We start from the raw sequence: 27855 nt of genomic DNA, 5'->3' as shown, positions 1-27855 counted from the left end.
ATCTTTTTTGAGTCTTATAATTTAAGTCTGTGTATGTTGGTCATGATACTAAAATATCAGGACACAGTCCAACAGGAAACATTAAGGCTGCCTGTAGCTCCGCCTGTGTCCATCTGTGTCTGTCTTTGTAGACATATTTCTCTGTGTCTGGAACTTAGGAAGAAGTCAAGAAGTTGATAACAAACTTACTGCTCAGTCTAGATTATCCATGTTTCTTTCAACAGTATACAGTATGTAATTCCTACAGGTGATAAGCCCTTTAAACTGAAACAAACTGAAAAACTTTTTTGTTTTCTGTGCGTGTGTTTTTTTCAGTGTGTGACGAGCACCGGGAGTTCAAAGACTTGAAGTTGTTTTACCGCTTCCGTAAGGACGACGGTACGTTCCCGTTGGACAGTGAAGCCAAGGTCTTCATGAGGGGCCAGAGGATATATGAGAAGTATGTGTGCGCACACAAACACACACCTAAAACACAACACAGACAAACCTGCTGATTCCTGTACTTCATGGTGTAACTGTAAGAAGGATTGAAATAAATAAATACATTTTTGATTCACTTTCTCTTTCAACTTATCAGCGAGTAGCTTTAAAGGAGCTATTTGTAAATTTTGCTATTGCTACATGGCCAACATTAGCATTAACAACTGTTTACTTACCAGTATAGAAGAAACATTGCGAGTTCAGCATCAAACTTCATTCCTGTACTCACCAAAAGCTGTCTCCGGCGGAAAGCAACACCGATGTTAACTGTTTTCTTTATCTCTTCTTTTCCTCTACTAAAGTTAGCATGCTAATCAGCTAGCCCTGCCCCATGTTGTGACTCACTGTAGCCTCCAGTCTGCCCGGAAGACGTAGCGCTGCTTAGAGGGTGTATTATAACTTCTCGTCTGGTAAATGCAACGATGGCCGAAGCTCTTGTCAAGCAACAATCACCACCACCCGCTCCCATTAAGAACGCACATTCAGCTGCAGAGAAAATATACAAATAGCCCCTTTAAAGCAGAAGTTTGACATTTTGGGAAGTATGCTTATTAGTTTTCTTGCCAAGGAATACATGAGAAGATTGACACTGCTCTCGTGTCTGTACGGTAATCATGAAGTTGAAGCCAGTGATCGGTTAGCTTAGCTTAGCATAAAGACTTTAAAATAATGCATAACTTTGTCTGATGTTTTGAAAACATTAGTAGCTGTTGATTCACAGCTATCGTGCTTCAGTTGATAAAAACTTACAGACTTACCTTGGTCAACACACAGTTGCATGATGTTTTTCATAACTGATAGCAAAGAAATGCATACAAGCTTAAAATAGCCATGAGCTATGAAAAACATCCCCTCTCTCCGGGTTTTACTGTGATGCACTGATATAAATGATGATTGTTTGTGTGATATAAGGCTTATCTCCTCAAAGAGGGTTCTGGTAAAGCATGCTGACCTAATGAACAGTGAACTATCGCCGCATTATCTGATGCTGCCTGAACTTTTGGAGCTTCTTGGCCACTTGGCAGGCTGTGGCACATAACGTGTGTATTTCCTGCCTTCCTCTTTGTTTTCCTTTGTGAGAGTCACTGGCATTCTCCACAGCATACTGATAGAGTATGTCAGAAATGCTACCACCACTAATTTTTTAGAACATCTTTTTTGTTTAGAGTGCATAGTATTGAGCTTAACTGGTTTTTGACCATGATAAAAGTCAGCAGGAAGTGAGAAATAAGAGGGTGTTGGAAGTATTTTGACAAGAGATGACTCATAGCATAGAGGAGGGCAAAGGACACTACTAATGGGAATGTTTTTGTTTGTCATCAGCTTTGTACCCATGATGCTGTTTTTCCCAATAGTGATGAGACTAATTGTTTCTATAGAAACAATCTTTCTGGTGCTATATTAGTGGCATCTCTACAATTTTGAATTGAACACACACATGACGCACGCACGCACGCACGCACACACGCACATATGCACACGCACACACACACGCACGCGCGCACACACATGCGCGCACACACACGCATGCACACACACGCACATATGCACATGTACACGCACAAGTAAACTGTGCGTAAACTAGTCTGTAAAACATTGTCTAACCATGTTGCCTAGGAACTTCTGTCACAACAACTGTTTGAAATGTCTTCCTCCGGTTTGTTTATTGAACTTTGCATATGTTGAATTGACAATCGACAGCATGAGAGATCAATGTGAGAGACCTGTTTATTTTTCCAATGGGAAAACTAGATGTTGTACTGTTGGGTAGTCAGAGTTTGCACAGTATGTGTACAGTAAGTTCAAGTCCCACTTGCAGTCCTAAAACTTGCATTGGAATGTCAATTGAATTTGTTTCAGAAGTGCTGAAATTCAGTTGAATCTTTGCAAACCTCTTACCAAAGAGCCATATCATATGTTGGTGTACAATTATGAAAGCAAGCAGCACAAACAGCAATCCTTCCTGGATGGGAGATATTTGCACTTTGCTCTGAGGCACTAGAGACTGGGAGATGGTTGTTTTTTTATGCTGCTGGACTATTACTTGTGCTGTAAGAGTAATTGTGAAGCAACTCTAGTTCACAAGCAAACAACCACCAGAGCAAGCTTGAGGGGTGTTTGTGTGCATGCGTTTATGTGTGTATGTGTGTGTGTGTCCTGGGCTGCACCATGGTGATTACATAAACACATAGCTTTGAGAGCTGAGACGACAGATGTCTCCCCTTGGACTATTTCTTCCTCTTATGCAACTGCTGTGTGTGTTTGTGTGTGTGTGTGGGGGGTGTCAAAGAAAAAGATATGAAAAATAGGTCTCTGTTTAAATGAGAGTGTCACTGTGTATGTGTTAAGAGAGGTACAGAAATATAGTTTGCTTATGTGACAAAGAGGTGGCCGGATGTGTGAAAGGGAGGGGAGTAAAGCTGTTGTGTTCTGTACAAAAAAAAAAGACTGTATGTGTGTGTTGTTGTAGATTGTGGTCGAATTGTGTAAATGATTTAGTCATGCTCATATCATATGAAAAGATGATTAATTTATTATATTTATTATTTATTTAAGCTTTATTTATCTGGGGTAGATTCACTGACATTGCCCTGTCTTACACTCACTAACATTTATACCAACAGTCTTTCCTGTTTTATGTCCAGCTGTGGTTTATGTGCCTTGCTGAAAGGCACATCAGTTACTTCTCTAGTCCACTTCTGTTCAGTTTGAAATTAAACATGATTAATAAGGAATCAAACCTTTAGCCAAACATTGTATTTTCCAAGTCAGTCTTAGTTGACTAAGTTACTTCAGTCAACTTTCTTCACTATCGTCTCAGTCAATATTTAGTTTTATTCACACTATTTGCTGAATGACTTCAAAAGTTCAAAGACAATCTCTGCAGGTCCTTCTCTCCTGTCATTTGCACAAGTCTTTGTGTGTTTGTGCATCAACATTTGCTGCATCAGTGTGTACTTCAGTGCCTGTGAGAGAGTGAAAGAGACAGACAGTGCTGCTTATCGATTCCGTGGGTCTGTTCAAGGCTAGAAAACACCTCGGTTTAAAACAACAAGCAGTCTGTCTCTCACCACAGTCCTTGAAAGTTTTGCCTGTTTTAGCCCATTCACTGCCAAAATCCTATAGTTTACATTACTGGTGACCATGTTTTTGCATAGCAGTCATCCATCACACTGTTTTTTTTCTTTCAGATGCATAAATGCCACTAAATCAGAGAGAGCAACACAGCCCTTCATTTCTAAACGTAGCACAGATATACATTAAAAAGACGTCTGTGTCACTGCTCATTTAGACGAACCTAAAACTTATAAACAACTGATAATGGCTGGTTAATTACATCAGCTGCTCTCCATGCTTGAGAGCAGATCCTAACATTTCCACATGAGTTACTGGTGACTGGTGGAATGTCTTTGGTTATTACAGTATGAACTACAGCATACAATAATGCTCATCTGTGCTGAAAGTCCTGACATACAAAGTAATGTTATCATCTGTTTGTTATTCCATGAGGTCTTTGTCAGGAAGCTTTGGAGACTGTAACTGAGATTAAGGACTGTATGAATGAAATCCGTTTGATATGAGAAGGTCATGTCAATAAAGGTTCAGAACGTGTTGGGTTTACAGTGCATGTATGCAGGGTAGTTTGTCTAACAGAAGTACACACACTAGGGGCCATTTAGCTGTGAGGTTTCCACAAAGCAGCTGAAAAGGGCCGGCGAAGTGGGGAAATGTGTTTGCATATATAAACACCCTGAGACATCAGTCATGCAGAAAGAGCAACCAATTTGGTCTCAATTTTCTAAATAAGGGTTCTGAATTAGGTACAGTATTGTTTTTCATACATTTTTAACATTTTCCCCTCAGAGACTTCAACCACTGCTGAGACCAAACCCACAAGCAAATTACCATAAACAGGGTAAAAAGAAATCTTATCATCATGCAGAATATACCCACACTTTGCCACAGTGTGTCTTACAGACATAACACTCTGTAAAACTGAACTCTGGGCCTCTTTGGGTGAACAAATGAAAATATATTTTTGCATTGTTTGACATTTTAATTTTGGCTCTTTGTGTGCTGTTTGGTCACTCCTTGAAGTGATTTAGAGAAAAGTACAACTTGATTTCTTCCACCTCAGCTACACTTAGAAATCACTCAGGTTCTGTGTTAAATAATTAAAGGTAAAACCTAAGAAAAAAAAATATTCTGTATAAACCTCTGTATCATTTTCCGATGTTTTAGTTTTTAAAAGTTGGTGGGTCGCCAGAGCCCCACCTTTATGCAAGACCAAGTCTGAGAGAAGGGAAAAACCAGGCTGTCCCACAACCACGTCTCAGTGGACAGACACCGCTCAGGCTGTTAGGTATGCTGACTGAACAACTACACTGAATGTATATCCAGGTCACAGCAGCTCGCCTCGTCCCACTTGAGTTCTCATGATCTATATACATACTGTATATACAGTTTCACAATCTACTGTACTGCTCATGTAATACTCAATAGGCTATTATTCGAAGCACTGTGCTTAACTTTGACTACAGTACTTTGAGTCAATCCCTTTGAGCTAACATAACATGATCTGTTGACTTAACATGTTTAAATGGATTAAATAGCATTATGTATGCAGCCAGGTCTTATGGAACATTATGTTCACTTCTTTCAACATTTGTATTATGATGTTGGCTGCCAATGTGGGTCATAGCAGTTGTCCTACTAAATTTCCTAATCCATCATAATTTGTCATCTGAACAAGACCTGTGTTCTGCAGTGTGTTGACTTTATGTGACTGGAGAACACTCCCACTCCTGGGTGTGCACCTCAGACCATTTTTCATAAATGCTGTACGTTTAATCTGGTGGTCTATGTTTTACTCAGCTCGGGGCTGACATTTGAAGAATACAGTGTCACAACTTTAATGTACTTCTTGTGGTCCTGGAGCTTTCTCTGGATCATCAATCACAGTTTAAATGAGCCACACTGAGACGACGGTTCTGGCAGAAAGGACTCAAAAGAATCCAAGGCTTTTTGCACAGAGGAGGCTTTTTAGAGGCTGCACCTGATTTAGGATTCATTTAGTTTAATTTCACATATTAGGATCCCTATTTAGCTTAATCAAAGCAGAAGCTGTTCTTCCTGGGCACTGATGGTTTGGCCACTAATGTCCTGCTTTCCATAAGATGTTAAATGTTCTCCCAATAGACAAAGTGAAGGCTTGTCAGTGCCCGAACAATCTTGCCTGCTCTGTACACAGCCATTATTAGTTAGTACTATATACAGTGTGAATTACCTATGTGCACAGGGCTGGTTATCTTTTTTCTGATTATGGATAAAAGAAACAATATTGACTTTTGGTTTCAAACTATTTGAAATGGGAAACAAACAGTCGTCTCCTGTCTGTGTTTAGACTTTGTTTCTCTTTATACTACATCACTTTACTTTCTCCTTTGCTCCTGTCATAGTTACTACGTTAGGAAGTTGCCTAACAATAAAACGTAACTATGGGTCATAATAAGTTTCTTACAGCTTTGTATTTAGAGTGGCATCTCATTTCTCATCTAAGTCTCGGCAAGAAAGTGAATGAATGAATGTATTTCTCAAAACGCCAGACTGTTACCTTGAGCCGTCGTCTATCAGCCTTTTCACTGGAATCATATTTATCTCTTGACTGTCTGACTGATCTGTTAGAGACATCTGGGGTTCAAATTAATAAGCTTTTAAGGATTATCTGTTTGTTGACAGACAGGCAGACAGTACTTTCCTTTCTGTCCTGTTTGGACTGGTTTAATAAGGCTGGTGGTTGTTAACGTTTCTTGGCCAGGAAACGTTCCCTCAACTATGGGATGTGACTGTTAGTACAAATATTCAGTGTCTTTATCTTGTAACTTTTAGTTTTTCATAGACTCAGTTCATAAGATGTATGAAATTACAAGCTGCTGTCATCTATAAATTGTATGTGTCTGTCTTTGTTAACTGTCAGGTGTGTAGAGCTGATAGTTTGGTGAATGATTGATAGCCATTAAAATGTGTGGGAATATAATTGGTGCCAACAAAACACAGCCAATAAAGACGTGGAAAGCTGAGCGCTTCTTTCCATTTGACGGTACACTTCATGTCTAGCACATGTTTAGACATGTACGGGTGAACCACAGAAAGCATATTGTTTCTTATGAGCACTGCAGGGCTGTGTTTGTATTGTTTGAAAGTTCATGTGACAGTGTTTGGGTGAGAGTGATGGGTGTGAATGTGTTTTTAACAGAGAAGCACAGGGAGAGAGAGTCAGCAATTTTGTTCTGTGCATGTGTGTACTTGTCTGCTTTTGTTTGTTTGAGTGTGTGTCTGTCACCTGGTGCCATCCACAAGAGATCACACCACTTATTTAATGTAACCCTTTGATTATTGGCTATTCAGGATCACACACATCCATGAATAAAACGGGGAAGCACAAGCATGCGTGAGATATTCTTTTCTTGCTAGTTACTAGAGGCAATGTGAAATAGCATTCACTACTATGAGACAGATTGTTGTTTGAGTTTTTACATCCAACTGAGCTGAATCCACAAAGTCAAACTTCCATTTGCTGCCAGTGAAGCAGATCTAGAGGGTTTCTCTCAATGTAATTACCTTGTCATCATGCTAGGCTGATCTGTAGTTTTGGTGCATTAGGTTTAGGAATACCATTAATTTAGTTTTAAGATTCACTCTCAGTGCCTCCACTTGTGTGGTTGAAATGTTAATCCAGACAGAGGTACAGTGCAGCTTGTGTGCATTTTCACTGTGCAGATTACAGAGTGGAGTAGAAAGCTGCCGCTTTGGCAGATTTTCCCTGTCGGAAATTCGCACTAAAGAAAGTTTCAAAATAACACCATTTTACAAAATATAGAAAGCAACACTGGATAGATAAACAGTTTTATGGTGGTTTATGTTACTGTATGGGTATTAGTTGAAGCATTTCTGTGAGCAGACAATTTTTTCCATGAGGTAGGTATGCACTGTATATAACACTACAACAGTACAGCCAACACAAGAACAAAATACTGCACTAAATGTGCTAAATTTATCCAAAATCAAAAGCTGAATTGATTCCAATTGCTGAATTTATTTATAGTCCTTATAAAATTATGTAAAATATCTAATTTCACCTCAGAATTGTTGGAGTAGGCCGCTGACTTTTAAGCTTTGTGTTTCGATTAGATTGCTTTTATAATGCAACGTTGTAAAGACATGTACAATTAAAGTAACAAAGGTTTTCCCTTTTCTCTCCACAGGCTGATGAACACAGAGAACAACCTCTTACAGACCAGGGAGGAGGAGGGTGGGACATTCGAGCGGACGCTGGTGGCCTCCGAGTTCATTGACTGGCTGCTACAGGAGGGAGAGATGGCAACCAGGGAGGAGACGGAGCAGCTGGGACGGAGGCTTCTTGAACATGGCATCATTCAGCACGGTGAGGGAAGATGGAGCAGCTGTTCATATTGTCTGCAGCCTGGCTACTGAAATTTTTCTTGTCAAATATTAATATTAAACCCCCTTCAGGGGTCATACATGTAACAGGGGTCATGGTATTGACAGACTGATGATCTGTGAATGACCCATGGTGATAGTAAAGGTAGTAGTCCCTGTAAGTAGTCCCATTTCACCTCTGCATTATCCTGTAAGAGAGCTCTACTCAGCTCAACTGATTCTGATGTAGCTCCTCTTTAACCTGGGGACCTTGCCGTTTATAGCGCCTCCACTCTTTTAGGTCATGCAATCTGATAACTGTTGTTGACTTATAGTATGATTACAGTCCTATCTGCACACTGAAACACACCCTTGTGACTCACTTAAAAAAGTCCTTGTCAAAGTCAAGAAAGGTTTAGTCTGAGCTTGCAGCAGTTTAGAACAAGGAGGGGACCCAGTTGACCATTTTAGTGCCATAGATATGAGTAGATAGATGTAACCTGGATTCTAGTTATACTTTTCTGTTAAAAAATAGCTCTAGTCCTCACACCTAAAAGCAAAAAAATGGGTTAACATAGTCTCCAATGGGAAACTGGAAACTTTAAAAATGGAAACTTTGTAAGTATAGCACCCACTCTCATCCTCTCCTAAAACTCATTCCAGCTCATGGTGGGCTCCCAGCCATTCTGAACTAACCCTGATTATATCTCACACTGGCTGGGATTATGTTTTTCCACCAGTCTTGATTTCCTGTACCTCCTATGCCCGACTTGACCTGACCTGTCTCAGGACTACGGTCAAGAGTGAGTAGAGTTACAGAGTGTCGCAGAGGAGAGGAAAATGTGACCTGAATGTCTCGGGCTTCAAAAGGTCAACAGGTTCTACTGGCTGCGGGACTGGGAGCAAGAGATCATATTATCTGTGAACATGTGATAAATGCACTCTTGTTGTACATGATTGGCTCAGCTTATAGTCTTAGCACTGGTGGAAGATGTAGTCCGACCCTTTACTTAAGTAAACGTACTAATACCACATGTCAAAATACTCCATTACATGTAAAAGTCCTGCATTCAAAATGTTAAGTAAAAGTACAGAGGCATTAAAAGTAAAAGTGCACATTGTACAGATGGGCTTCTTTCAGTGCTATATTATTATATATTATTTATCACTGGATTATCATGAATGCATTGCCCAACATGTATTGTTGTACTGTGGCTGGTCAAGGTACTGTAATCTGTTAAATATCATATTTAATCATATTTATTTATTTTACAAGCTGATCACATGTTTTGGATATAACAATGCACAATGTAAAAATACTATTATGTTCAGACGCTTTGATATGTGGACAGGAGGAAAAAATTGAAACACAATACAAGTACCTTAAAATTGTACTTAATTACAGTACTTGAAAATCTTACAACAGCAACTTGATTACAAGGGAGGAGCAAAAGAAATTTCTATCTGTCCAGTGTGAACAGAAAGAGCCATCAGAAAACAGGTAGTCGGGTACCACGTTTTATTTTCTGCATTAGTGCACATTTCTCTCCTCGTTTATTGGGAAGTTTAAGAGGAACTGAAGGGGCAAAGTGCTTTTCTCATTTATTTTAAAAGAGCATTAGAGCTTCTGCTTATTGTGCGGTGTAATCAAACATGTTAATATCCCAGGTGTGAGTGTGTGTCTGCAGCCCCTCGTTAAACCATAATTGGCACCAGCTGTATGAATGCTTTGGTTCTCTGTGTCGATAGGGCGTACAGTCGTTATCTTCTGGCTGGTAAGACTTCTAAGCTGTTTGTTAAAACATTTTTGGCTCAAAACGCTTCTCCAGAGTACTGCGACAGTTTTTGCATTTGACATTTTGTTCAACAATGCACCTGGATGCTGAATGAGCTTCTGTTGGGTCACCACATGACATGAGATTTGATTGTCTGATGTCTGTGGTTCACACCCGTGTCTGACGGAAGTCACATGGCCTTAGTGCTTTTTTTTTTTTTGCTTCATTCAAACACAAGCATTGAACATGTACGGCATAGCTGTCGACACAGCTGGGGGCGGGCATGTTGAACCATTCTGGTGTGGATTACATGTAAAGTACGTCATAAATTACCACTGCTGCACATGATGGTTGCCATAATGTTTGATTTAAATAGTTTTAAACAGAGAGGAAATGATTTATCATATGATGAAGAGCAGAGTGAAAGTAATTTCTGCCCTCTCTCCTGTTTTTTTTTTTTTTTTTTTTTTTTTCATTTTGCTCCTGCTTCTCTTCGTCTGCCTGATCGCCTCTTGTCACACAGTAGGCCCATCTGCTCTCTCTCACTTCCTCGCTCAAGAGCTGTAATAGAGCTGAGCATCTCTGGGGTACTAGGAATGTGGTGTTCTTCAACACACACACACACACACACACACACACACACACACACACACACACACACACACACACTGCAGCGCTGTGTGTTGTCACTTCACTTAGTTAATGTAATGCAGAGCCTGCTCTGCTTCCTGCTGGCCTCACAGAGGCTTCATAGTGTCATCCTCCCTCTGGAAATAACTGCACTAGTGTTACACGGATGACCTATGGACTTTTCACTGTGTATATTGCTGTACACCCTTTTGCTACATTAGGAATGATAATGAAAAAATAATTTTGTTTTTTAAAGTGTTTACAGGCCCTCTGCACATTGTAAAGAGAACAGAGAATGAGATAACTAGCTAGTCTACATTCCTGGTCTCTGCTCTGCTGGGCAGCGGTCACACATTCATACATGTAATGTATAGGGGGCAAGTCTGGATGGATCCACATTGTGTTTGGTTAGTGTTTTTACTGTGCGACAGCTTGGCAGTTGTTTTTCTGCATTATGCATCTGAATCATGCACAAAGAGACAGCTTTAAAACAGCGTGTACATTGGAGATAATGTGCATAAGCAAATTAAGAATATAAATCTCATAAGCAGTCAGAGTAGGGTTCTGTATCGCTGTGCCAAAGGCATTTGGCCAATAGCAGGCTGGGTAAGACTTTATAAATCTTAAACTGAGACTGCTGGTGCTGCAAGATTTTCCTAAATCAGTTAAAACTGAACAAGAGAAACAGCGTTTCAGTTGTAGAGCATCATGCACCGTGCCTTTTCACTCATGATAAAAGGACTTTGTGAGGCTGACAATAGCTTTGTACCCACAGGACGTGAACTGACAATAAGGAAACACACTGGGTGTTTCTTATTATGCTCTAGGCTGATAAATGAATGGTAACTAAGTAAATTAACATCATGACTGATAAATGAACTTGCATTTTTTGGCATAATGTCCTTTCACAGTGTTGGATATTATTGGCCAGCTACAGATTGGCCACTGCCATTAACCCTTGTGTATTTCTATCACTTTCTTTGTCTTCAAAAAGTTACATAGTCTAGATTTAAATCTTTATTCACGCTTACTAGCACAACATGTTAACAGTGTTTCAGAAGTCATGAGCAGTAAGAAGTGACATTGTTTTTAAAATTATTTTAAATGAAGCTTCAGAACAGGAGCCATGGCCGTGGTTGGTGTTTGGATCTGCAAACACTAGTGAGTAAGTGAAGGAGGTTGGATTTGAATACAGTCTGAGTGGAACTGGGGCTGTAGATGCCAAACTGAGGTCAAGAGACAATAAAAAGCACTACACAAGAAGGGCTGTTTTATTTTATTTTTTTTGGGGGGGGGGTTGATTTAAATTTGATTAGTTCCACTGCATGAATGGGTTTAATGAATCATTAAGCCTCTCATGAAAATTATCCAGGTTGAAAACAGTTTAAAGGAAATGTAGTCTTCCACATTAAACTTACCAATAAGACAGGGAGCGTTGTTTCTAAGCAGATTTATTTATTTATTTATTTATGTAACCCATTATTTTGAAAAGTCACATACAAAGACATAAATCATCAGCAAAGTAGATAAAAATCAGAAAATAACAGACTCGATGCTGCAGGAAGCAAGAAAAAGAGGTTAACAAAAAACTAAAAAGGTACAACAGATGAAAACAAGCTCGTGAGAAATAGTTTGATAGTTGGCAGATTTAGCAGATTGAGGCTGTATATCTCATCCAGTGTCTGGGAATCCTAACATTTTATCTTCCAGTTTTCCAGTCTGTACTGTTTTTTCCTGTCTCTGAAATCAGGGAATACTTTTCAAGTTAAAAAAAACTTAAGTCTTAAATCATTTAGCAAGCTTATAAATTTAAATAAAATTGTGCTCAGGTAACTCTACGGTTCAGCCGGTCTTATCCGTCCAGCTGAGACGGCTGAGGTCAGTGCTCTGTGTGGTCAGTTTGTGTTTGTTCAGCACAGGTGATCTCAGCTCAGTGGAAAGTTTGTTTAGTGCTGCTCCTTTGAGTTCAGCCGGCCTGCGGGGGAAAAAAGGATTACACATTACTGGAGTTGTTAAAATAATTTGACTTAGGTATGAGTGACTGATTCACAATTATAAATTGTTCTTTGCCCATGTTTTAGTGATGGAAATGCATGCATAATGCTTTTCATCTCTCTAGCTTTTGCATACTTCCTGAACGAGGAGATATCTAGAAGAGACAGTCTTAAGGTTGTTCAGGACTACAGCCAAGATTTTGATTTTAGATCTGACATCAGTGAATATCCATGATTGCGTATGATGAAGTTTCAAATCCTTTTATGCTTTCTACCTTCTCTTATCCCCCACTTTACAAAACTTATTTATTCTCTCTATATCCATTTTTTTTCATCAATAGTCGCCAACAAGCATCACTTTGTCGACGGGCCCCTCCTCTATCAGTTCAGGATGAACTTCCGGCGACGGCGGCGACTGATCGAACTTCTTCACGAGCGAGGCCGCAGCATCCCTGAGAGCCATGACAGCCCCTTCTGTCTCCGCAAGCAGAACTCAGATGGAGGCAACACCAGCTTCCTGTCAGGTAAATACTGTAACACAACCACACAAAGTAACTGCATGTACAGTCATTACATACATGTACAATACCATATCATACTGTATTGTACCAAACAGGCATCAGAGTCAGTATGAATTCTGTTCTGAGGTTACCTGTCCTTCTGTTTAAACCTGACAGAAAACTTTAGAGCTGAAACATTTCATGAATTAGTCTCAACAGGTCAACAGGAAAATCGCACCTATTTTGATCATTGATTAATTGTTTCAAGCAAACATAATGAAAAAACAACAGCAAACATTCTCTGGCTCCAGCTCCTCATCAGAGGATTTGCTGCTTCTCTTGCTCATATATCATTGTAAATGAAAATGTCTTTGGGTTTTAGACTGTTGGTCAGACAAAACCAGACACTTGCAGATGTCACCTTGGGTTCTAGGAATTTGTGATGGGTATTTTTCCACTTGTTTTTGGCATTTCACAGAAAACTTTTAATGTGATAATAGTGTGTGTTCATGTGTTCATTTAAGCAGTTTTTCTTTGTATAGAAGAAATTTTTCTATACAATTGAAATACTTCCCTTGGTTTTTGGATTCTGTCTTCTAGGTAAACCCACAGTGACATATTTACCCCTTTTTCCTAATCGTCTTTGGACTCACGTACGCATACTCATGATAACCGGTGTCCTTGGGGGTATCTGCTATTTGTGTTGCTAAGCAGGAGAACATGTTGAAAAGTGCAGAGTTTTGTTGGTCGATCATATGGTCCAATTGACTTGGCCTCTGAAAAATAACTAGTAAAGTTGTTGAGTTTCGAAAGCTCAGCTCAACTGGGGAATTTTATTTTGGTTTATTCAGCTTAGATCAGACGTCTACACTGCATAAATGTGTCATTGTGGCGCAATGCGGTAGAGGATATTTCTCTGTTTTTCTCTTTTGAGTGTAATAAATTCCACAAAAGTATTTACATAATTGTAAAATGGTTGGACAGGGGCTGCTGTTTAGATCCTCAACTGTGATCTGAAAGAAAAAACATCTAAAATGCACAATGCAGAATCCAGTTCTCCACCTTCAGCAAACTTTGGTAATAAATGGACCTGGTTTAGATTTTCAAAACTAAGAAATGGTTTCATCTGAATGTACTACTGCTGAAGACCTGTGTTGTTCTCATAAAAATGCATAAACATCACATATTTAAAAGCGGTTCCGCCACATGTAAAAGTGTCATAAAGTGCCACAATGACAGAGAGAGAGAGATCTCTGGGGAATATCTTTGACTTAATGAGGTGGGTAAATAGAGATGGCTGGAAAAGAGGGGTAACAAAACAAACTTTTAATTGTTGAACAAATGTGAAACACCTTACCAACTCTTTTTAAAAAAAATAAATAAATAAATAAATGAGCTAGTTTATTCTAAGTGAAAGGCAGTTTTTATCAGAATGAGCTCTCAGTATATTTTCTCCCTCCAGTTCTGTCTCTCTCTGCTGTTTGTGTTTTAGTCCAACGCCTCTGTCTGTCTGTGTCTGTCTCAGTGAGTCCCACTAAAGAGATAAAGGTGGCGGTCGGAGTTCGTCGGAGCAGCATGAGCAGCAGCTGTGGCAGCAGCGGTTATTACAGCAGCAGTCCTACGCTCAGCAGCAGCCCACCTGTCCTCTGCAACCCCAAATCTGGTACGATGACAAGGACACGCACAAACTGTACATAGAGTCTAATATGTGAAGAAGTATTAGAGGTGTGAAAAGCTTTTTTCATTTTGTTTCAGGTGCCTTGTATTAGTTTATAAGTCAGTTAAAATTAGTTCTTTATTGTTCATCTTTTATGAAAATGTTGAGGAGAGAGGCTAAATGACCTCATGCCATCTACAGTGGAAGACAGATGTGTGCTTCATGCAGGAAGTGATAATCATTCATTCATATAATGAGGAGATGGACTGCTTAAACTTATGAATGGAGATTTGAATGAAGTGACACCTTTGAGCTGTGTGTGTGTGCGTGTGTGTCTGTTACTACTGTGACAGATTTCTTTTGATGTGTCCAATCCAACCACAGTCCTTGACAGGAGTCTCTTTGTACCAGCAGAGCTCCCCCTCAACATGTGCACTCACACACACACCATACACAATGAACAGGAAAAGGAAGACACACATACACACACACACACACACACACACACACACACACACACACACACACACACACACACACACACACACACACACTCTTAGGGTATTTCCCCTCTGCCTAACATTAACCTTAGTAATTGCGTGTATCACATGATAGGAAGATAAGGAGACCAAAAATATAAAACATTCAAAGTACATGGTACAAATGTTTCCCAGTGAATGAGGAGCTTTGTGTGTCGTGTAATTTCTGGTATGAATTTATGAAGCCAAACAGATATTTTTTAAAAATGGTAGATGAAGTATTAAAGCTGGAGAAGAAGGTCTCTCTCATATCATCCTGTTTCTTATCAGATTAGAATCAAGTACTACACAGACCACAAGTGATGTGTCAATCATAATCACACTGTAGAAGAAAGAATTTGAGCTGCGAATTAAACATTTTGTAATTGGCATATTAAAGGTAGATGTATAGATTCATGCAGTGAAATTAGCTGAAAACATAAATTGCTATATTACCTAATTAGATTACATTCTCCTCTTGTGTAGGGTCATGTTGAAGTGTGTAATGGTAAGGGGAAGTTGGAGGAGGGGAAGAGGAGCTCTACTGTTTCAGGAAGCAGCGAGCCTCCAGGCCTGTTAGCACGTGCAACGTTTACACAAACACACACAGACACATTTTGACCCACAGTAGTGTCTGTTTTGTGTTTCAGTGTGTGTGTGTATGTTCATGCCCGTTTGCACACGTGTTCTGTAACCATGTGTATGTATGTTGGCCTTTATGTGTGATCCTGTCTGACTGTCATGATAGCAAATAATATTTTGTGTGTGTGTGTTTTTTTTTTTTTTTTTGCCCAACAGTTCTAAAGAGACAAGTGAGTCCAGAGGAGCTGCAGACACCAGGAGGACCTTTTATAAAGAAGACATTTACCGTAGGACACACACACACACACACACACACACAGATAGAGCTGGGCTTTAACAAAGACTACTTTGGCATGGATCCACATACACTCACAATCACACAGGGAGTGTACTCAAGTCATGTGTATATGCATAACGCTCAGACACACATTCACACACACATGCTCATCTGTTACACTCTGCTCTTCTTCTGTGATGAGTGTGTTTGCCACATAGTGCTAAATGTGCGTCACACCAGCGGACATTAATCTTACATGCATTAGACACTACGCATGTGCATTAAAAACAGTAATATCTCACTTCATATTAACATTTCAGATGTTCGTTGTGTTCCTCAGATCATAGGCGATGCTGTGGGCTGGGGCTTCGTGGTGCGAGGCAGCAAACCCTGTCACATCCAGGCTGTGGACCCCGGTGGACCTGCAGCTGCTGCTGGAATGAAGGTAAGATGTACGTCCCGAAATGCACTGTAAATCTCAGTGGGCTTCCTCCCTCAGCTCACCCATGGGATAAAGGGATGAACCAAAGAAAGGAGGGTAGATGTCATCGCCCGTAGCGTTAATGGACTGAAGCCTGAAGGTTAGATGAAGGGAGGTAAGGAGGGGCACAGGCAGAGCAAAGGAAATCCTAGCTCTTGGCTGATAGTGTTGCTGATAGTGTTGCTGCAGAGTTACATCTGTGAGATGCAGGCATAAAAATAGTAAATGGGACATTTTTTTTTTTTTTTTTATGAGTGTGTTTTAATAAGTTTAACTGGTACATGCATGTTCTTTCAACCTGCCTTCTTTTGCTAGTAGTTATCTACTTTTCAAAAACATGCCCATATGTTTCCAAGACAAATTGCAATTAACATCTTCACAACAAAACAACAGGAGGTGTTGTAGTTTTGTTTGTTACCGTATGTAAGCTGTTAAGGCTTCAGTGCTACTAGTGAAATTACTATGTCTTTATCCTCTGTGCTCTATTGCTCTCCTTCATGGCTGTTGACCAACAATGCAATATAATGAGTGCAGAAGGGAGCGGTTGTTATTTAATTCTGAGAGATTAACACATTAAATCAAAACTTGATGTTTTCCTTGGAAGTTGCAAAGTAACAAAGGCTTTTCCTTTTAAATATATAATGTTATATTTAAGTGCAGACTGTGAGAGAAGTGCGAGACAGGTGTTAGGAAAGATGCTTTATGTAACTTCATCCCGCATGAGGAGGGTGATCAGGACGGGAGCAGAGAGAAACTGTGAGAGCAGGAAAAGTGTTGTGAGAGGAACAAAGTCAGGAAGGAGGAAAATGGGGCAATGATGGGTTTTGCTGCCACAGCGGGCATGAAGGTATGTAAGGAGAGTTGCAGCAAGGAATCCTGGGAATGCAGAACATAGCGAGTTTAACCACAACATGGAGAGGGCGAGGAGCATGAGCCATAGGGAGGAGCAGCGAAGCATATGACTTGGAGGAGAAATTTGGAAGAGAAAACATGAAGTTATGAAGCACATAATAAACTATTGGCTGTGTTTTAGTTTAATTGATTAATAAAACATCGATAATGTCCAGTGCACATTTTCCTCAGGTGTTGAAAACAGCTTTCAGTATCACCTATTAAGTGTCTAAAATGTTAGTCTTGACGTTTTTAAAGGGAATGCAAAGGTGACGACTACAGGGTTTTTATGTATAGAGAAAACAGAAAAATACAAAAAGCCAAGCTGCTGCTGTATTCTCACCATGATGGCAGCAAAATGAAACTTTGCCGACTAAGTAAAGAATGTTAACTCGGTGTGAGGTCAGAGAGAAGACACATGAGCTGAGTGAGCGGTGAAGAATGTGCAGGATGAGGAAGGACGCACATGTAGAGGAGCTTAAATGTGAGCACTGAAAGAGGAAATAGTCCGAAATAATATCACTTCTGCTCTGGTTACTGTCAACAGTCATGTTTTGTTTTTTTAACCATGGAAATATGTTTCATGGTTCAAAGTCGGTCATAAAAGTGTCCACACACTTGTAAAGTGTGTGTGTTTATGTCTTTGTGTGGGTAGTTAGCGGAGCTGTCTTGAACTGATTGTGTGACCTACATGCTCACCGAGGACGTCATGTAACAGTTTTACTCCAAATCTTGTCATTTTAACTTTATTGTGAGGTTTGTTTTTAGAATGTAACATTACATTTTATATGCCGTGACTAAAGTTTACAACCATCAGGGCCATAGAAACGAGACAAAACCAGAATAATATGTTAGAGATATCAGAGTCTAACAGTATCATCATTGTAGATTAAATTCTTGTAAGGACTTCATTGCACTCCCTGCAGCTCCTAGAACATTAGTCTCGTTCCACCTCACCTGAGTAGTTTTATTGATGTGTAATTAGGCAGTAACACAATCTAGTGGAGGCAATGCTGTGTTGTAAGGTGCTGGCACTGCGGTCCAGGCAAAAGGCCAGAGGAGAAACTTACACCCATTGAACTCATCACCAAGCTCTTCTCGCTTCTCATCAAACACACATGCTCTCAAACACTGCTTCTCCGTCTCTCTGTGCCTCTTTTTTTCCACCACACTCGGACATACACATCAGCACTGTCCTGACCATAATGGATTTGAGCACTTATGTAACTGTGCAATACATCACTCTTAGAGCCACTTCTAATGCACTTTTATAAGGCCGCAGGTAGAGCAGGGTGTCTCATGTTTGTCTCACTTTGCGTCCATTTGTGCATTCTGTGCTGCATGTTTGCACACCATTATGTGTGTGAACTGAACAGTATGTTCTGATACAGTAATTGGCCCACATAGATATAAATGTCAAGTGTCTTAACCTCCATTTAGAGAACATTTAGACATGAGAAGATTTTAAAGGTCAGATGAATCAAGAATTGAATTGTAACAAGATCATTTATATGCAGGAGATTTAGTTCTGTCTATGAATATATTGATTCTGCACAATTACTGATTGGTTACACACAATTATGAACACTTCAGAGTGCAAAACATAGATATCTAATGGCCTGATGAAATACTATCACATTTTGGAAAATATTAATATTGGCTTATTTGCTTTCTTGCTGAGATTCTCCTGGAGTCTTCTCTTCACTGAGAAGTTGCCAGGCAACCAGCAGACTCCTGGAAATCACTGCTCCTGGCCAAGAAATAGTCCCACATCTAACTCTCTGTAAAGCCACAACTTGTCGTTTTTACATTTCTGAAGATATAGTGTGTCAATTAGTGAGCTGTAAACCAGGCAGACACCGTGTGGATTAAGCCTGATTTATACCCCCTGACTAATTTGTTGTTCAGTTTTAGGGGATCGTAATGTCTGATTCGTTGCCCAGGTGATCATTACAGTTTGATTTCTCACATGCCTGCTATCAGTTGTTTACATAAAACATATTTATAGTGGATAGAAATGTAAATACATGGCTCATGTACATCCTAATAAATATGATCTTATAACATTTAGTTTTGCTTGTTCTGCCTAGTCTCATAATGCAACGCAGAAAATCCAAAGATGAATGAGTCAAGTTTCTGCCAAAAAAATATGAATATGTGCAACTGTAACGCTAATGGTAAAAATGTCTACCCTTGAATATAGCCTCAACACAATCAGTTTTATGAATCAGTCTTATTTTTAGATTAGGTAAAAGAAACGAAGGAGAAAATGACACATTGAAAACACAGATGCCTACGTCTCCACTGCGCCTGGTAAATGTTGCCCTGTTAGCTTTGGATAGAGGCAGGATAAGTTTTTCCCCCTGCTTCCAATCTTTGTGCGAAGCAAAACTACGCTACCCATCCTCTGGCTGTAGCTTCACACTGATATCCTTTAAACACCAAACCAACCAGCGAGCCTTCCAATGTGTGGGTCCAAGCCACTCAGTTATTGTTTCTCTGGCTTTCTGATTCCTCAAGTGACATGAATTCAAACGTAGCCCTGCATCGTCACTCACCGGTACTTTGTTTGTAAAGAGCGACTCTACATTACACACAGCTGTTATCACTGCATGTAAGTGAAATATCTCAGTATGGACTCCTCACATGTGATGTTTATTCTCTCTCTACGTCTTCTCTTCATGCTGGATTCTATCTCTTTCCTTTCTCTGTGTGAGAGCGATTTTAACCCTCCGAGTGCAAGGAGCCATTCAGTCCAACTGGGCCCCTGCCAAGACTAACAACCCCACGGACTGAAAGGAGAGAAGCATCGGTGGGAGAGAAAGAAGGGGGGAGGTGTTGGGAGGGAGTTAAAGAGGTTGAAAGAAAGGTAGAATGGGGAGAGAGGAATGAATAGAAGGAGAGGAAGAGAGAGCGTGTCCAGAAGTGCATGATGGACAGTACTTTGACTTATGTGAAGCAGTGCGATATAGGCTGCAGAGGTTTAGATGTGATTACAGTGAGAGGCTGAAATTCCTCTGCAGCACAGGATTAACAGCCTGGGTTTTTTTTTTTCCTTCCCTCTATCACTCTTAATCTCTCTTTCCACTCATTCCCTCTGCCTATTTTGATCTCGTTTCCTGTAATATTTAGGAGCACCGGAAAAATACATTTAGAAGCAATTTCTGTGAAAATGACCAAAAATAGTAACCTCTATTTGCATGTTTTCACTACTCTCTGTTTCGTATGTAACACCAGTTTATGTAAGGAACAGGCAAGGTATGAACAGTTGCTCCCTGTGAGATGATTCTATATGTGTGATGTTTTCTGCATCTAAGGCACATGAAACACAGCTGTAAAAGTTTTTCTTCCATCATCACTCAGCAGTCTACGCCTGCAGATGATTTATAGGCAATTTAAGAATCAGAGTAACTATGTTCTCTTGTTCTTTCTGACATCCATCATATATCATTTTTTTTGGCATCTTGCAGAGCTTTTGGAAGACTTTAGGGGGCCAGTGAAGTTGAGAGTGCGCTTGCATGTGTGAGCGTGATACTGTAATGGCTTGCAAAAAAAACCCAAACCACAGCAGCAGCAGTAAGAACAGCAGCATCATGTTGCAAGGGGAAACAGCTAGAATACAGCTCTTGTTGTTGTTTTTTTTTTTATCAGAGCTGCCGAGTTGGAGTGGTGGTTAAATAGCGATAAGGGAGGTGGGATAAGGCGTGACGGGGGAGTGATTGGACCATGGCTGTCATGTTGTACCTGGTGTAATTTAGCTGCACTTACCATCTCATGTCAGTTCACACTATCAGTGTTTACTGTTGGAGCTATGACTCTGTTGCAATTTCTCACCTTGGCTCACTGCCACCTTCTCTGTTAGGTTAAATTTATTGGGGTTTATTAGCTGCACTGTGATTGCAGATCTATGGTGTTAAAAGGAATACTCCACCCAAAAAAACAATCAAATGCCAACCTGAAGTCTTGAAAGGTGCTCTTTTGCAGCTGTCGTCAGTCTTTACTAGCTGAACTGTGACAAATTAATAGTTAGATTTAATCATGCGGCCTTATTGATGAGAGGCAACATTTGTCAATCACACAACCAGCACAAAAGCATAAAATAACACACTGTCGGACAAGTTTTAACTGCTGAAGTAATAATGGGGAAAACATGACAGTAAAGAATATCTCCATAATCAAGTGCAGGCATAAAAAATGACTCAACTATAGATTTTTAGAGGTGGCTCACCTGGTAGGGCGAATCATTAAGGCTAAGTCCTTAACACTGCAGCCCAGGTTCTACTCCGACCCGTGGCCCTTTGCTGCATGTCATCCCTCTCTCTCTCTCTCTCTCTCTCTCTCTCTCTCTCTCTCTCTCTCTCTCACACTGCAGCTAGAATCAAGGCATAAAAAGCCAGAAAAATAACTTAATAAAAAAACCAAAACACTAGACTAAGGAATAATGCATGAAATATTTATCTTTTGAGAATGAAACACTCACCCTCTGACTTGGGCTGTGAAAGAGCAACCAGCTCTACAGTTGATTCCAATAACGGCTCAGAGCTACAACTTAATCAATAGAAACATATAAATATAATTCTCCTCCAGCACTGAACCATATGGTCATAACATTCGAAACACAACATAGACAAATACATCTCACCCTTGCCTTCTCAGAGCACCGAAATCAGGCAACGATTGACTTTAACAGCTGCAGTACCTTCAAGCCTACAGGCAATGAGACTTTTCTTCTCATTGCCTCTGAGTGGAGTGTCCCTTTATTTCTTTCTCCTCGTGTCTCTCCATACTCTTTCCATCACCTCGAACCCCACCTCACTCTTGACATTATAACTGCCGGCATGAAATTTGAATCAAATCAAATCATCAAGCAGCTCTCTTCTCTCTGTCTTTTCTTCTCCAGGTGTGTCAGTTTGTGGTGTCGGTGAACGGACTGAACGTCCTCTCTCATGACTACCGGACCGTCAGCAACCTCATCTTAACTGGACCCAGGACAATCGTCATGGAAGTGATGGAGGAGGTATAAGTTTGAGACCAGCTACAAGAGAAGGCCTCGTAGAAGAGCAGTATAATAATTTTGTTGGGGACGAGAGGGTTTAATACGTGACCTCAAAACCACACGGAGAAACGTAGACAACTTGATACGCAACTCGCACTCTCGCTGTTCCAACGTTGTTTGAACGAGGTGGATGACTGAGAAACTGTGTGTGTTCAGGAATATGGGTAATCGAGTCAAGTAAATGATTCAACCTGTGGGTAAAACCCACAGGTTGTTCTAGTTTTTCTTTGAATTTCGAGGCACATGCACTACAGAGGGAAAGTGCAGGAGCCACCACTTCTATAGATGGTGATCCAGCTGCCTCATTGTGACTGTCAGTATTACGACTTTATGTGTGGAGTAGGAAAACCCAAATTCCCTGTTTTTTGTTTGAGTTTTCAACCTGAACTGCTTCATGAATCTGTTGCTGAACATGTCAAAGGATGTGAGACACAATTTTTATCATTAGAACGTGGAGATGAGGAAGTACAAGCTGAAACTGTAAGAGAAAAGAACATTGACCTCTCCCCCAGTTAGTTTCCAACCAGGGACTGAAGCGCCTGACGGCTCAACACTGCCCTCTGCTGGGAAGGACAGGCAGACACGGAGAGGGAGTGCATTTATACTACTACAAACAGTAAATCACAAGTCTTTGGTTTCAGAGTGTTTAAATGTTTCTTTCCTTGCTTGGGAAACACCATGTTAAATAGAAAAAAATACAAATTTCTACCCTTGTCATGTGAAAAACCCTGCACTGGCAAATTCACAACTGTGAATGCCCAGGTAGATTTATACATAGCTGCTAGAAACATGTAAGTGTACATAATAAAGGTGCAGTAATAAACTGCATATGACATTAACAGGCACAACGTATATATAGAAAAGTTACAAAAACTTTATGCACAAACAAACGAAGAGGCCCTGCTTTAGAAAAAATTGTGTTTACAGGATGAAGCCTCATTAAAGGTAGAGTAAGCAATGCCGGAGAAAGACTTCCTATCTGAGCTCAACAGTAAAACAAATACACCCCTCCCTTCAGTGTCCCTTCAGAAGCTCTGCCCCCTGTGGAAGTGGATACTCTTTCTCATAGCTGAAGCAAAACAAACCTTGTAATATAAAACGTCGTCAAACAAACGACACGCACACAAACACATCCAAACATCAAGCATCTAAAACACAAACTAGTGAGAGATAGTTGTTTAGTTTGTTTTAGAGAGGACTATGTAGGATTGTAGCTAAGCTAACAAGGAAGGTAATGTTACCTGACATAGCATTTCAAATTATGCATCAATCCAGATAAATCCAATCCGCTAGCAAACCTGTGTGTTTAGATCCTTGTGGTTATAAAACCTTTTGCACGTTGTATGGACCAGTATCATGATACAGAGTAAACAACGAGACGGCAAACTGCTGCAAAGCTAACATGCAGAGAAGACGACGCAGTTTCCCATAGCCTGCGAACCAGCTCCAGACAGCGATACTCACTACTCTCCTGCTACTGTAGCTAGCTTCATACCAACAGCATATGTAGGGAAAATAAAAAGTAAGCCAAACATCTGTGGGAAAGTAATTTAACGTTAGCGGACACACTAATGTACCTGCTGCTTGCCAACTAACAACTGGGGGTTAGCTATCACAAACATTAGCAAACGGTACAAAATAATACTGACCTATCGGCTCTGTGAAACATAGCAGCACTCTGAGGTCTCTCCTCGTTGGCTGCAGTAGCAGTGGGCAGGTGTCTCCTCTTTGGGTTGGTCCACGGCTGTTTCTCCTTCTTGACAGTGCGATCATGTTGTGGAGTATATACCAGCATCACAATGCTTCCGGTGAACATTTCTTCCATGCACGCACCTTCACCGCCGGTCTCTCATCTGCAGTCCCAATCAATCCCTTTTCAAAAACTCAGAACAGTCAGGCGGCAAAAGAAGGGTAGACTGCTCCTACATTTCCCTGGTAATCCTTAAATTGACACTATCCACTAACATGTGCCAGATTAACTATGTATTGGTTTAGAATTGCTTACTCCACCTTTAATCTGCAAACTAAAACTGCTACAGCACTGAGAACAGCTCGGTGACTGTATTTAAAAAAGAAAAAAAAAAGAACTTCCCTTGATCTCTTTAGTATCTTTTAGTTTTTAGTTTTTTTTAAGATGATGCCTGATATGCAGACCCTATACTTCCATAATGATACAAGAAGTCATTATTTGTTATCATTTGTAAGAGCTTGTTTAAGAGAAAAAGAGAGAGTAAATATTGTATGTTATATTTACTATTGAGATGTTCTCAGTTCTGAAACACCTTTAGAAAATCTTTCTAAGAAGTGTAACATTTATTGACTAAAATTAAAACAGTAGGTATGTTTTATACCAGTGGCAATGCCAAATAAGTCCTAAACTATAATTAGAGCCATGTTATGCAAACAAGCTTTATTGAGTAGTCAACAGTAGTAAAAAGTAGTAGAATATTAAAGAGTAGGATGACTATATGAGCACTTGAACTATTAAACAATTGTTTTAATTGACAAAAGCACTTAGGTGACAAAAGTTTTCTTTTTGGAATAACATTGGGATTTTGAATTGAATGTAAATGTATCTTGTGAATATACAATCTGACATCCCCAATTTGAAACTAATAAGAAATAATAATCTCCTGCTGGCCCCTGAAAGCTGTGCAGTAAAATCTATACATAGTATGATGTATTTATTTGAAATATGACGTCTGTGTGTCTGATTTGTTTTTTAATGGCAGCACACTGTATATCAACTGCACATTCCAAATATTAGATAATTTAATATGGAAGAGTCATTTCCCTCAAATCACCAAAACCCACATCTGCTCACTCATTCCTAGTGAAGAAGTCTGTCATGCAGATAGATTGGAAAAAAGCTTAATTTGTGTTGATCATTAACAACAACTTCCATTTCCAATATAGGGGCACTTTGTAAGTAATTTTCATTGCAGCTACTTTCTACTGAGGAAATATCAATACCCCCTCACAAACCAGTTGACAGCTAGTCCATCAATTATCAGATTCCAGAAAGATCTTGTTTTGATTTTTTTCAACTCTGTGAAGACCACAAACTAGATTTAATTTATCTCCAATGTACTGAAAAAAGCCTGAAACTATGATTGGCTAGATACAACTACAGGTAAATGAGGAACATTTAAAGTTTTTATTTTTTGGAATTTGGATAAAATGAAATTTAGAAAAAAAATCTAGATCTAGACTAGTCTAGATCTGAAAGTTTGCTGGATTAAAAGCAAGTTTGAGGTTTATATAATTGGATTTGTACATCATTAGCCTCCAAAATAACATCTGAATTAAGTGTGTTTATAGACAGTGCCATTATGTGCTCAGGCATACTAGCATGAAAAGATCCAACTATAATTATTTAAAAGAGAGCATAGATAAATGATGCTCATAGTGCTCATACAGTATATGTCTGTCTGTTTTAGACAAAGCAACACTGCCTTGTTCACCAGATATGTACTAAGTTTAGTCCTGAAGTGAAATTATTACAAAAAAAAAAAAAAATTAAGCACAAGTGCTGCAAAGTGGTGGGAAGTTTTTATTACCAAGAGGTTGAATTTAATCTGTCTCATCAAACTGCCTCCATACATGTCCTAAGTGAGTTCTTCAGTGGACATGTCATTGGTGTTTCTCAGTGTGCTTGGGTGTTGTAAGCAGTGAAATGCATGATTCCTGTAAATCTGTGATTATGTAGCATTAGCTCTTAATCCAAAGCACTTCTTGAGTTTATTGACTCATAGGAATGTATTATCTGACAAACCGTTTCAGAAGTAAAGTCGATTTGGGCCTTAACCAGTCTTTGTTTCTACATGCTTTCTGCACCAACATTGGTATAAAACTGTTACAGAATATTTTAGAGCTTCTCAGACATCGGCGATAATCTCTGGTCGACTCTGCTAAACATTCATGATGTTTTGTCTTACTTGCTGATCTCATGTTGTTGGATGATGCCACATAATATACCATTTGTATTACTGAGTGTGTAATATTGATCAATATTTTGTTGGTAGGGTTTTATATACTTTATAAAAGGGACCCTAAATACAAAAACTACTTTTTAAGGCTATTTTTGCCTTTACTGTGACAGCAACTGTGAGAGAGAACAGGAACAGGAAGGTTGGGGGGAGAATGAGGGGATGCCATGCAGCAAAGGGCCTGGGCTGGATTCAAACCCTGGCCGCTTCGGTCGAGCGCTATCAGGTGAATTACTGGGGTGTCCCATAGCTTTCAATATTCTTTCAGCTGGTAACATGGTAAAAATCACTGCAGACATTAGCGATTCTGGAATCAAGATTTTTCATTAGCCTCCTGTAGAGATGCCATTAGACTTTAAGAGTTAATATCTACACTCAGTGTGGGTTCAAATTTTCTGTTTTTCTTTAATTGAAAACTCGCCTACCTGAACTTTTCAACTTGGTATTTGTTCTTTTTACTGTGTTTGTAAAATGATCTGGTTAAAGGGTTGTGATTTTGATAAAGGAAATGGAAAATGCTGCGTGTTTGTCTGAAGGCAGTTTGTAAAGGGGACAGGGATCGATTATGGTCTCAGAAGGGGTTCGGGAAACAGAAATATGCAGAAGTGAGGCAGACGTGACAAATGTTCCACTTCACATGGTCTAGAAATGTGTCATGTGTATTTTTGTAAAGTGTTGAAGGGGTTCTGTGTGGTCATAGTTCACTGACTGCTCAACAATAAGCCTGAAAGCGTTTGCCTTGAGATTTTATTTTGCTGCTCATCACAGCTGGTGGTCATCAAGTCTCTTGTTCTGTTCTATTGACAATCGGTGTACAGACCCTACCTTTAAATAGCACAACTTTGGTTTCAAAAGCAAGGCTCTGAAAGAATGTATCTCACCACCATAGTCCACATTGTGCTGTTGTCAGTTTTATACTTAAGCTTAAATGACTCATTCAATTAAAGGGATTCTTTGCTTCACGTTCACCTCATGAGGCCGTAGTGAGGGCCCAAACATTTTCAGCAGGTACAGATGTGTGTTTACTTCTTTCTTCTCCGCTATCAGAGATTGAATGTTGGGTTTGAAGACAATATAAGCTCACAGTACCACAGTCTGTTTTTGACAACGCAAATGAAGCTCATTCAGATGCTTTAATGTATTAAACAGTTAATCAAGTGTTTAATAAACAAACTGATCTGATTCTGCGTTGTGTTTCTGGTTCCATCCTCAGGTCTGTTTGAAGTCTTTGCACTTAATAACTGGCATAAGTTAGACTCGCATTTAGTGAAACTGACTGTGTGAGTTTAAGAATCACACACAAGCAGACAAATAGAAATAATAGTAGAATAGAAAGTGCAGACTTGAAGAATTATATTGCTTTAGCTTGCAATTGCATTACTGTACATTTTAGTGCACTTGTATAAAATACAGAACACGTTTTACCTCTTTTGGGCTTTGATAAAATTTGTCAAATAAGAGTGTGTCTGAGAAGGACAAAGCGCTGTTTGGTTTAACTGTCCACAATGAGACCTGTGATGAGGGGTCACAAGTGGCCACTGGTTTATTTTGAGGGGTTTCAAACCAAAAGGGAACATGTCTCTGA

The 27855-nt window shown here is 39.7% G+C and overlaps 1 protein-coding gene across 2 annotated transcripts in view; it reads left to right on the top strand.

Moving 5' to 3' along the window:
* deptor (DEP domain containing MTOR interacting protein) overlaps positions 1–27452 on the top strand; it is a 33142-nt gene extending 5690 nt beyond the window's left edge. For both annotated transcript variants that reach the window (XM_022753308.1, XM_022753307.1), the window contains exons 4-10: positions 316–439; positions 7746–7924; positions 12661–12843; positions 14345–14482; positions 15793–15863; positions 16194–16298; positions 22126–27452. In XM_022753308.1, the coding sequence (XP_022609029.1) occupies positions 316–439; positions 7746–7924; positions 12661–12843; positions 14345–14482; positions 15793–15863; positions 16194–16298; positions 22126–22248 (923 nt within the window). In that variant the 3' untranslated portion in view covers positions 22249–27452. The remainder of the gene's footprint in view (positions 1–315; positions 440–7745; positions 7925–12660; positions 12844–14344; positions 14483–15792; positions 15864–16193; positions 16299–22125) is intronic.
* Positions 27453–27855: the final 403 nt, after the last annotated feature.

The sequence above is a fragment of the Seriola dumerili genome, unplaced genomic scaffold (genome assembly GCF_002260705.1).
Source record: "Seriola dumerili isolate Sdu_G_001 unplaced genomic scaffold, Sdu_1.0 BDQW01000191.1, whole genome shotgun sequence".
Lineage (NCBI taxonomy): Eukaryota > Metazoa > Chordata > Actinopteri > Carangiformes > Carangidae > Seriola > Seriola dumerili.
Note: the sequence above shows the minus strand (reverse complement) of the source record. Positions and strands in the feature narration are given on the sequence as shown.